Below are 12,344 nucleotides of genomic sequence, written 5' to 3'. Positions count from 1 at the left end.
GATGGACGTCATTCCCTCCAGATCGGGGCATCGACCCCCCCTACACACTCTCCCCCCACAACGTCCCCCCCCCAGATAAATTCATCGAAAGATGCATCAGGGATCCTACTCATCCACTCGCTGGATAAAAACAGTGTCATTAAGCAGAGGCCCAGCGATAATTCACAGTGTTATATCAGTAATACAGCAAGTCAGTACGTGTTCTCGCCCCTGGCCAGAGCCAATGAGAAGTTCCTCAGCAATGGCCCCCTCGGGTCTGTAGTGATGCCCCCACATTCAGCGGCCAGTGATAACATGATGGCCCGTTTTGGGCCTGTGAGCCGCCCAACTGATAGAGCTGGTTTACCAACATGTCTAGACACTCTGGAGGAAACTAACTGCAGTTTTCGTTGGTTTGTCGGGCACCTAAACCCCACCAGGGGATGTCAAACCCCGCCTCCAGAGACCATGTGACTGGGAGGGGGCTGACCTCAAGGGTCACTGGACTGGGGAGGAGCCTGTGAAACTAGCCATCAGCCATAAAGTGAGGGATCCGGGGTGTGATAACATCCTGTCTAACGATGATGTGTTTGAAGGACACAGGACAGGAAGTGAAAGGGGCAGTCATGTGACCAGTCATGTGACCAGGGCCGACTCACACTCCTTCGACATGCCGACGGAGAAGCACTTCTGCAGTCGGCAATACTGGCAGCGGTTCCTGGTGACCTTGTTGATGATGCAGTTCTTGTCCCTGTGGCACGTGTACACCATGTTCTTCTGGATGCTTCTGCGGAAGAAGCCCTAACAGGCAGAGAGAGATCAACGGGGGGGGGGGGGGGGAGGAAAAATGAGCATTTCATCTTTCGTCAGCTCAGCGTAGCGAGTACATCCACGGGCATCTTTCCCGAGGTGTTCATTTAATTGCTGCCGATTGATGCTGTTTACCTGCATGGTGACTGGGGGGGGGCGGGGGGGGAGGAACTTAGAGAAGGTGAAAAACAGAGAGGAGCTTATTACAGATCCATCAGCCACTACTGTGCAACATGGAGGCAGACGTTCAGGGTGAGAGGAGGTCTGGCCGGGACCACAGACAGATCCGCACCATGTTCAGGTCAATTCTGTACTTTTACCAAAACCAAAAGCACCTCAAGCAGAGACGCTGCTACTAGCGGCTGAATCGCATCCAGGATACGGTTTTCGTCTCACCCGATCGGACCACATTCACACCCACGTCCAACCGGACCTCTTTTCCAAAGGACTACATGCAGATAATTAAACTCCACCAAAAATGTTAACACCACCACTTCCTGTGAGCCTCCACACCCCTAGGGGGCGCCACCAGCACAGGGCAATCTGTGATCAGATGCCCATGGCCTCCCGGCGCCTCGCATCTGACAGACCCAGGTGGCATTAAACGCTCCGTCACGACGGCCGCCCCATTCAATACCCTCCATGCCAAAGGGCTCCCGCGTGTTCGGACACAAGGCAGGAGCGCAGACGGAAATGGAGACTTAGAAGAGAGGCTTCCAGAATCCGGGGAGAGTCACGGGAATCAGTATGAAGGGAGAGGAGTAAGAAAAAAACCCACAATCCACCCCAAATTACCAGGTTTTCATCAGTTCACAATTGACATTTTTATTTTATTGAAAGGAATTTATATTTATTGAGAAAGCAGGGTCATCTTGGAGCAGTGGGGCTGGGAGCCTTGCTCTGGGCCCAATGGTGAAATCACTCTGCTGACCCTGGGATTTGAACCAGCAACCTTCTGATTACAGGCACAGCATCCCGACCCACTGAGCCACATACCAACCCCCCCATTACTGAATCACTGCTTTTATTTACATTGGAAGTGCTAAGAGCAAGGCTATGAACCCAGTCTGCTTCCATTTCAGGCATTTAAGAGGCTTAACAGAAAAACTGAATTTAAGACAAAAGTCGGACAGCTGACTCTGAAATCACAGGGCACCATCTTAGGAGTGTTCCCACGCAATCGCGAGATCACACATACACAGAAATCTGAAGGGAAACTGCACGGAGACACGAGGCGTTAATATTCGGAGGCGCCGCAGAGTGTTGATAGCGGATTGGATTTTCCGAGCGGGAGGCCCAGTGACAGACGTATAAATAACCGGGGGGAGGACTGAGCCTGGAGAGGAAGACGGCGGCCCGGCGGCAAGGAGCAGTGGCAGCAGGGTGTTTATCTACGTGATTGTTGATCAGGCCTAATGCTGGATGCGCTTCACACCTTGGAGACCTTCCCAGCACCACTAGATGACAATTGATGACAATAGTGCACGATGACAATAAAGTAGACTTTGAAAATGGAGGGGTCACCATGACGACCCAGCACACAGCGTGACGTGCTCCCGTTCAGGTTTAAGGGGTTCAGAGCACTTCGGAGATCCCCACAAAGCTGCCTTCATATTACATCCCTGGATAAACATATTAAATACTTATAAAAACAATGAGTAAACAGAATAAAAAGCCAGAATTACTCGTTATAGGAGATTACAGTTATATTAAAGTGGTAGATATGGTTACATTATTAGCTACTATAATTGAACGATGATCTCTAGACTCACTGACAAACACATTCAGGGGTGCCCCCCCGAGCAGCTGTAGTCTGTCTCATTAAGCCTCCCAGAATGCACTGGGGCTATCGAAACGGAACGCGTTGAAGAGTTCCGTCACCTAAACAGGCCCATAACTGAAACCAGCATCTCCCATCTTGTTACCTTAATGGTGTGGGTGGGGATAGTGTGTCTCAGGTGGTGCTCATTTACAGATTAAAAAAAAAAAAAAAAAAAAACGAAAGTGCCACCTATAAATTATTAACCCCTCCCCCCACCCCACACACCCGCCGCTCCCACAGAACGTTCCGGGCTTCCATAACCGAAGCAGCAAGCGGCGGCAGAAGGGGCAACTGATTAGCTTTCGCTCTTAATCGTGTCGATATCTTACCGCTGTCACTGAAAGCAGAGAGGACACCGGAGCCCCCCCCCCCCCCCACCCCCCCACTCGTCACACGCATGGAAACCGACGCTCATGTGAGGAAGGGGGAGGGGCAGGGCAGTTTACCTGCGATATTACTTACACCTGGAGTTCAGCATGGAGGTGAGGTCACAGGTCCTAAGCTGCTGCAGGGGGGGGGGGGGGTGTAGTAGGAATCTTAAATAAACCTGCAAGGTAGGAGCCCCCCGAGAACAATGCAGGGCATTGATGGGGAATCCGCAGATGGTGCAACCTGCAAGTGTCTCTCTCATGACTCCGGAAGGAGCGCAGAGGACGCGGCGACCGGCCCCCACGCCGAGTTTCGGATCGCCCGACCTCACCGGCGACACCATTCCTCAGACCGGCTCCCCTTTCAATCCTTCAGTTTCCCTCCGAAATGAGAGCTAAACAGGACACGGGAGTCTAAACCCACAACGTGCCTGAGACACCTGCTCATTCTGCGATTAGCGATGTGGGTTAGCAGCGACATGCTAAGCACAGGGATCAGCTGATGTTCGAACCCCAGAAGGAGGTGCTGCTGTTCCTTTGAGGGAACAATTGATCCCCAACGGATAAAATCTGTCTGCATAAGTGGGTAAATTTGAGCCATAAATTTGGATAATATTAAATGTGCCATTTTAGCATAAAAAAAGTTGACTTCAGTGCATTTGCCCAAAACTTAAAACGATTTAAGGCAAAATCTGTCATGTTACTGCAAGGCGCAAGCCCCCAACCTCAACTGCAGTGGGGGAACAGCATGACTCCCCCCCGCTGGGTCTGGGTCGCACGGTACGTCCGTCACCAGCTGAACCAAGAGGAAGACAGATTGCTGGTCAGGCTGAACCACGTATGTGGGATTCACACGGTGCACCACACGCACACACGCAAACGAACACGCATCACGCACTGCACCCCTGCTCTCGCCCACCAGCCGCACGATGCCCCCACATCCATCAAACCCACACACGCACGGTACAACCTGACATGCTGGCATGCACAATCTTACAGAATATACCCAACCCAACTCGCAGACGCAAACACGCACACGCAAAGAACACGCACACGCAAAGAACATGCACACGAGAGCTGCAATGGCGGCCCTGACATTCCTGGCTTGCACACACGACACCTACGTATCACACAAGTTACCCTCCTCGCTCACACAAACAACGCTCTCGCTCTTAAACGAAACCCCCATATTCTGCATATCTCCCAACAAGCAGCCTGGAACAGCAACGTGCTAAAAGGTGTTGGGTGGACCCCACTCAGCCCGGGAGGGGTGTCACAGACGAACCTCACGTCAGCTTCACCAGAAAACAGAAGAGGAATCTTCCTTGTGTGGCTTGGGGGGGGAGGGGGGACGATGACGGTGACAAGAGCGTCTGGAATATGACAGATAATGTCTGGTTCTGCTTGAGGAGACATTGTCTTAAAACAAAGCCTGAGAATGTCCTAAAAGCCTGTTTAGACACCATCGTTCTTATTTTAACGAGTGGTTCAGTTTAAAAGGCACGTTCTCTGAATTTTGATGGAGTATTTATCAACTAATTACTGCCGCCATTTGGGGGGGGGGGACAGTCAAATACAAATTAGCAGCCTAATGTTTATCTTAAAAAAACTGAAAGGTGACAAATCCGGAGCCAAGCATAATGTTTCATTTATTTACAGCTGCACATTTTATTTGCCATCTGCAGCAAACCCTTCTAAAGGAATGAAGGAGCTGTTTCTTTTGAAGTGATCAGGTTTTGCTGGGAGTGATAAACTCTCCGGTTCGACGACTCTGGCATATGAATCATTTATGCTCGAGTCCCTTGTCTATACGCCTAAAAATTAAGACTATCTTTATGCCACAAAAGACTTAGAGCTTGAGAAAGTTAAATACAGAGCAGATACACCCTCCTCTCAGCCCATTGGTTTGCAGGGGGGTCTCCTGTAGGCCATCTGAACGTTAACCTCCAGAAAGCGAAGATTGTACCTTTCACAAGACACCCGACAGCAAATGATGGAAAACGGCAGCTGCTTACTACATGTGTCTGGAGTGGTTAGGGAGCCCTAACCAAATACCCTGGTATGACTCAGGTGCAACGTGAAAGTAAGAACACAGGGGCAGTGAGCAGAAGCGCTTTTGTTTAAGGGGAGAACGATCGACTTTGATAAGCACCCCGTCTGACGAAGACTCCATCTCGTTGCCACTGAATATGCATGCGCTGATGTGAAGCCATATGGAAGAACGCGTTACCAAGTCAAATCAAGCCTTCCCTGGGATATCAAACGAGACGAAGGCCTGTCAGATTATTTAGATTAGCCACATTTGCACAGGCATCGAAACAGCAAAAAGCGGCGCGCATCTGCCGCCCCATTCGTTCGCCTGTTTTTTTTCCTTTTCTTTTAAGCGTGTTTCTTCCATGAAGGCTCGCGGGCGTGAGTTGTCCCACAAACTGCGCCAACGTCGACGTGGAAAACAATCGGCCACGTTGAGAGTTTACAGAACGGGGCGGAGCATGTCACGAGGTAACTACGGTAACTACAGTTACCCGGGAACTGCACTAGGGGCTGTCAAATCCAGACAGCTTTATTGTTCCTAAAACATTTATACATATACACACGCACACACACACAATGCAGATGCGCACTCCTGTGCGAGCGAGCTCACCCGTGCGATTGGACGAGTCAAGCCTGGCAGGAGACGACAAGCTCACTCCCCTTCTCCGGCACAGAATTCACACTACGAACATCGGCTCTGGTTCCTGCTGCATCCATCACAGCCCACAACATCCCCCCGCCCCCCACCCTGCCTGTGGCATAACCTTCACCTTTAACGACGACAATTGCACTACAGGGATACGAGGACGGAGGCAGGGTGGGGGGGGTTACTGGGGGGTTCTGTGTGTCTATAATCCACAGCTTAACCTGCTGAGTCCTTAAAGCTACGGAATCAAAGCTCTCTTGCTTCTGCTTTCTCTTTCAAGTCGCTATTCAGTATAAACGGTGATGCATACATTTGCGTTCACCCCATCTGTGCCCATTTGCTGAGATCGGCCTCTCCATCAGGCGCCGCGTGTTTCCGAGAGCGCTTCAAAGGAAGCCCGCTTGTTTAATATGCCAGCTACCCCCACACAGCGGGTTCTCCTGCCGCTCCTCTTCCCGCGCTCCTACACGCCGTTCCGATCCGCGGAACATTCCCTCATTAATCACTGGTACTCGACTGGTTCACAGTCTTCTCAAACTACCGGGATAAGGATTCCTCACATACCAAAGGTTATATTGCAATGGAGAGGACCCCCCCCCCCCCAAATGCAACATGGGTTTAAGGGCCTGTGAGAAATATTCAGTAGCTCCCCACCCCCATAGAATCCTGCCCCATTCTTGGGTGACACCTCCCAGCCCAAACACTGAACAGTAATGATACACCATCGACTACACAACAATTAAGAAGACGTCCAAGTTCCCTCAGAAACCCACATTTTCATCATTCATCTGCAAAAGTTCAAGACCATTTGCTACTGCCCAGGCAAACGTGAAACATCCAACAGCTAACGGCTATCGGCCGACAACAAACGATGATTTCATAACTCTTGCTTCACACCAAACACTGCGCTCGATAAGAGAGAGACCAGGACTTTGCACCTCTCCACCATGAGTTGATGTCAAAGTCCCACAACAGATCAGACGTGAGGTCTTCAAGATCTTCCACAGATCACCTATGAGCCATTCCTCAAACTGAGGTCGAAAGACCTTTGGTCCGACCTTCAAAATCCTTTGTCACGACAAAAATGAAGACTACAGATAAACAGGTCCCTCCATTAACTAGCTAGCTATAATTACCGTGCGCGAACACAGCCTGCAGAGGCACTAATGACATCCACTTTCCTCATACTTCAGACCACTTACCGGTTCAAACCCAATTTTGCCCAGGAAATGACAACAGGCCTTACAGAGCTCGGTTTTTCCAGTTTGGTCTTGGTCTGCTGGCTCAGGTAGCCCCCGATTTCGGGCTGGGGGGCTGGCGCTCTCTTACCTTGCAGCCCTCGCAGGCGCTGACGCCATAGTGGTATCCCGAAGACTTGTCCTGGCACACAAAGCAGGGCTTGTAGATGCGCGGCGGGGCTGGGGGCGAGGGGGGGCTCGGGACCAGCTCCTCTGAACTGCTACTCTGGGTCTCAACAGCTGCTGGGACACAAGAAGGAAGAAACCGGTTTGAACAGTCAGGCTCAGGGGGGTCAGCGCCTCGCTGCTGGCGGAGAACGTTGAAGGAACCAAGAAAAAAGGGGGGAAAAAAAAACAGCCAGGAGACCTTGGTCACATGACCTAATGGGCCCAGTACCGCGTTCACACTGGTTCATGGGTGAATATTCAAATTTGCACCTCGATTCCAAATCCAGGCCTTGTTTTCAGTTCTCGCAGGTAGTGAGTTTAATAATTACTGATTCTGATTGGCCAGAGGCTTCACACCTGGCTGACAGGTAAAGGAAGGCTGGAAAACCAGCAGTGCTCGGACCTCGAGGATCTAGGGGAGCAAGGCAGGGAGAGTGAGGAAATCGGCAATCAGGAAATACATCACAAGAATAGCTTGGGGGTTGTAGCATCTTCCACACAAAGTCTCCAAACGTGCACGGAGCATTTATACCCTTACAGGACACAGAAACAGCACCCCCCCCCACCCCCCACCCCCCACCCCCAGCTGTCTCTCGCCGCCCCTCGCCGCCCCTCTCGCCTCCCCTCGCCGCCCCTCTCGCCGCCCCTCGCCGCCCCTCTCGCCGCCCCTCGCCGCCCCTCCCGCCTCCCCTCGCCGCCCCTCTCGCCGCCCCTCGCCGCCTCCCGCCGCCCCTCGCCGCCTCCCGCCTCCCCTCGCCGCCCCTCTCGCCGCCCCTCGCCGCCCCTCTCGCCGCCTCCCGCCGCCCCTCGCCGCCCCTCTCGCCGCCCCTCGCCGCCTCTCTCGCCGCCCCTCGCCGCCTCCCGCCGCCCCTCGCCGCCTCTCTCGCCGCCCCTCGCCGCCTCCCGCCGCCCCTCGCCGCCTCCCGCCGCCCCTCGCCGCCTCCCGCCGCCCCTCGCCGCCTCTCGCCGCCCGCGCACAGGCCAAATGCTAATGTGTCCGACACACCGCAGGCAGATGTCGAGCGTTTAGAAAAGATCAGGCGCCTGACCCGTTTTGTCCGTCGCCGATATGATTCATTCCAGCGGGAAACCCCAGCGTGTTTGCCTTACTAGACATTAATGAGCTTTATCTCCCAGCTGCCTCTTGGCTCTGGGCTGGAGGGGAAAGCACCCCACCCCCACCCCCGCCAAGGCCGAGACCCCAGCCTCGTGGGTGGCTGACATTTGGCACAGGAATGCAGACAGGGGCGGGAGACACCGTTGGGGCTAATTAGCTGGAGGGCCCCCCCCCCGAGTCGGCACTGCCCTCAACTCCTCCACAAATCAGTGCCGTCCGGACCCCCCACCCGTGGGCCATGCCGGGCTGTCGGCGCTCGTCAAATCATCTGGACGCCCCGCCCCATCCTCTGAGACAATCCCCATGCCTGGCCATAGACCAATTAGCTCCTGGGGTGGCAGACAAAACATCCAACGACTTAATGTCAGAGGTAGCCTTCAAGCCGGTGGGGGGAATTAGGCTTTAAACAGGACAGTTAAGCGCAATCATGATCTTAAATCGAATATTACACTTCTGACTATGAGCCGACACAAAGGCGGCGTTCTCAAAGGCACGGTTTAGCAGCAGAAGCTAACAGCGCACGACCACACAAGCAAGTGAGCCAGCAAGCGCGTTGGCGCTGCGACGGAGCGCACTGCCGTCCGGGGTGTCCCCTGCCTCGTACCCTCTGCTGCCCGGGACAGGCTCCAGGCCCTCCCACCACCAGGACAAGCTGGTGGAAGATGGACGGAAATAGTTTGAACCAACCTACTTCTTTAGCACACAATTCAAAACTGCCCTGCTGGTATGAGAAGCACCAGAACTGAAAGAAGAACCATTTTTACATCGTTTCTTTTGCCAGGATCAGGCTTGGACACTCGGTGAGAACCTGCTGACCATCAGTTCAGTGGTGCATTATGAACTAGCAATGAGTAGAAGCCAACATTACCATTTTGTGGGGCTTCCTTTTCTGGAAGGTGCCATATTAAATCCATCCTTAATCTGAACTTGCTACTAAGATCGACCTGTAATGGACAGCTGAACAGACGCTAGATGCTTGGCTTCATGGTATATCTAACACAATTAGCCTGGAAGGGGGGATATTGTTACTCTTTTTGCTTTAATTTAAGCCACTGTATTGGTAAATTTATTCATGGAAAAAAGCTTTAATAAGCGCGTCCCCATGAGGCAGGACAGGTCTAAGCTCACCCAATACACTTATAACGTAAATAAATCCAAACACAAACATGACCTTGTTACCCCTGCTTCACCCTAATAGAATTAAATCTCAGGGAAAAACTGACTAGCTACTGTTCTGTTTCTATGGTTACAGACACGTACCGCTATCTAAGCTTCAGTGGTATTATAGCGCTGTGGCGTTTTGGGTGTAACGTGGTATTTTTGATTGGCGAAATTTATCATGGTGGACCCTACCCCCCACCTACCCCAGAATTTCATTGCCAAGATTTCAAAATAGCCAGAACAGAGTTGCTTGTGGAAATACCGCCAAAAAAAACCAAAACATATATGGTAGGTCTAGATGGCTTGACACCTAGATACCCCCAAGTCTACCCCTATCACTTCTCATGACTTCACCCACATCTCATGACACTTCCAGTGGTGTTTGTTCGGGGAGTAAGTTCACGCTTTTTTTAAATGAACTGGTAATTGCTGGTCTTAAATGCGATCGTCGATACGACTCCAGAGTCTCCCTTCACGTGTCACTCAAAGGGCCGCAGACTGTGTTTGAAAGAGGGGAGACGACCAAAGATTTTCAGGACGTGTGAGATGACCAACAAAACGGCCAACATCATACTTATTAGTATACATGTCACAAAACTTATGGGACGCCCTACTCAGAGAGAAACTTGAGGGGGTTTCCCTGGAGCATGCCGACGAGAGCAAAGAGCAGGCGTACGGAAGGCCCCGGAGTGTTCCGCGGGAGATGATTAAAGCCGCAACCTCACTGCGTGTTCATGGATGACATAAAAGTGGAGGATGCTGAAGAGGAGGAGGAAGAAGGAGAGACCCCCCCCCCTCTCTCATCCCCTCAGTCCTGCAGCCTCCAGCTAATGCTAAGATAGAAAAACCCCATTGGAGGCTGTTCTCTCATTGGTTCACTCTCACCATGAGGGGAATCATATTCCTACTGGCCTATCAGGAATAATCTGGGCCAAGCCACACCCCCAAACGCTAACCAACACACCAAAAATCGCTAACCATTCCCACCCACCTAGGGCTGGGCGATATCGATATTATGTCGCGCGTGTACAATAATCACCAGGGCTTCAGAGGACAGCCGAAGCATTTGGCTATAAGGAAGTTTATTTGCGACACCGAAATGTTAGTTAGTCTGTATAAACTTGGTGAATCATTATTCAATTCGGATGGTGGAGCACACTACATAATGCTGTTGTGACATACTATGGTTTGGTATACTATGGTTTGGTATACTGCAGTGTGATATGCGATAAGCACTGAAGCGGCGGCGAAGAAAGAAACAACTCAGCAGCCACGACATCTTTTAAAAGAGGAGATCTTGTGGATAAACAAAGTAAAAAGACGTCGCCGGTCTGGTGGCACTTTTTGCAGTTTAACGTCTGACATGTTTATTAAGCATAAGGATTCGTCAAATTTATAGTGATAACTTTTGGGCGTCATAAAATGCCTCAATATGTTAGCCGTACTACCAAATCGGCTGAACAAATTATGGGCACAAATAAACATCCGTGTGAAAAGCTGGCGTCCAGCCAAATGCCCTGGTGATTACTGCGCACGCGCGATATAATATCGATATAATATCACTAGGGCTGCCGCAATTATTCGATGTGGTCGATGATGTCAACGCTCAAAATGGGCCGACATCAATATTTTAAATTTAAGCATCATTTTTAAATTATTCTAATAAAATTACCATGATTTCTAAAATGCTTCAATTCATCATAACAAATGTTTTCCTTTAAATAATATCACTGTAATTATGCGAGTAGTTCAAATAACCACAAAACAAAAAGGTGGCTTTACACTGCGCAGTGTGTAGTCGGCATACGTCAGGGGGTACCAACGCTGAGCATGAGCACCTGAATAGAAAACGTACACAGGAGCTTGTTGGACTTGCTGGTACCAGAGTTGTCGTTACCATAAACTAAAACTGAAATGAAAATGGACAATTTTATTTAGAAACTAACTAGTAAACTGAAATAACCATACTTACAAAAAAGAAAAGCGTCGGACTTTAATCTGCAGAAAGTACAGTCACGCCACTTTCTAGCTTGTTTAACCACAGTATCTCCTCCCTTACAAGAGGCTGTGGCTGCTGATCTGTCGCTTCCTTCATTGCGACTTCAGTGCGTATCGCTTGTGGTGCATGCGGCGCGCTCCGCTAACCCATTTCATTAAGTATGAGAATACGCCAAATTTATACAGATTACTGACTTTTTGGCGATACGCATCTCATTCACATTTTTAGGCATAGGCTACTACTAATCTGCTTATCGAATTGTGGGCGAAAAAAAAAATGTCTGTATAGCACCGAAAAGCCGATGTACATCATCTAAAGCAGGGGTTCCCAAACTTTTCAGCTCACGACCCCCAAAATAACCGTGCCAGTGACTCGTGACCCCCACTATCCTCAGAAGTGGTCAAAATATACTAATGTTGCGCGCAAAGGTGCACATGCGCCAATAGGCCTATCGATCCAAACATGAGCATGACAACACAAAAGAACACAACGCTCTAACAACCATATAACTTGTTTTTTTAAATTGTTACTCATTCGTTTCATTTCAACAAAAATAATATCCTAAGCATAAAGCGATGAAAATTACCTAAACGTTACGTGCACACGTCAGAATGTTTAACATTCTGTAAATTCTGCTGCAACTGACGCTATTGATGTGTCGTTAATCTGTCGTAATCACCTCAGGGGTCGCGATCAAACGGAAAGAAATTTGAAAGGCTGATGGCTTTTTAATTTGCATATTTTTTTAAATGTAACTATTAACTACTAGTTTTTATCTTTTGTTAGTTATGGATAAAATGTTAATATAAAATGTTAAAATGTTGATAAAATGTTAATTTTTTTTAAACTATTAGAAATATTTGATTTCTTGGAAATCATCTCGCGACCCCCCCCCTCAATGTCTCATGACCCCCCAGAGGGTCGCGACCCCTACTTTGGGAACCACTGATCTAAAGCATGGCAATGACATACAATCTGCTGTCAAAATAAACTTAAACGGTC

At 50.1% G+C, this 12,344-nt stretch overlaps 1 protein-coding gene across 5 annotated transcripts in view; it reads right to left on the bottom strand.

Annotated features, from left to right (window-relative positions):
* The window catches only part of LOC111842822 (retinoic acid receptor beta), an 86,923-nt gene that overhangs the window by 16,395 nt on the left and 58,184 nt on the right, over positions 1-12,344 (bottom strand). For 4 of the 5 annotated variants that reach the window (XM_072705654.1, XM_023809842.2, XM_072705655.1 and 1 more), the window contains 2 exons: positions 6,989-7,137; positions 639-780 (listed from right to left, as the gene is read on the bottom strand). In XM_072705654.1, the coding sequence (XP_072561755.1) occupies positions 639-780; positions 6,989-7,137 (291 nt within the window). Of the gene's footprint in view, positions 1-638; positions 781-6,988; positions 7,141-12,344 lie in introns of all 5 variants that reach the window. The other variant, XM_023809843.2, reaches the window with a different exon arrangement.

This window comes from Paramormyrops kingsleyae, chromosome 23 (genome assembly GCF_048594095.1).
Source record: "Paramormyrops kingsleyae isolate MSU_618 chromosome 23, PKINGS_0.4, whole genome shotgun sequence".
Lineage (NCBI taxonomy): Eukaryota > Metazoa > Chordata > Actinopteri > Osteoglossiformes > Mormyridae > Paramormyrops > Paramormyrops kingsleyae.
Note: the sequence above shows the minus strand (reverse complement) of the source record. Positions and strands in the feature narration are given on the sequence as shown.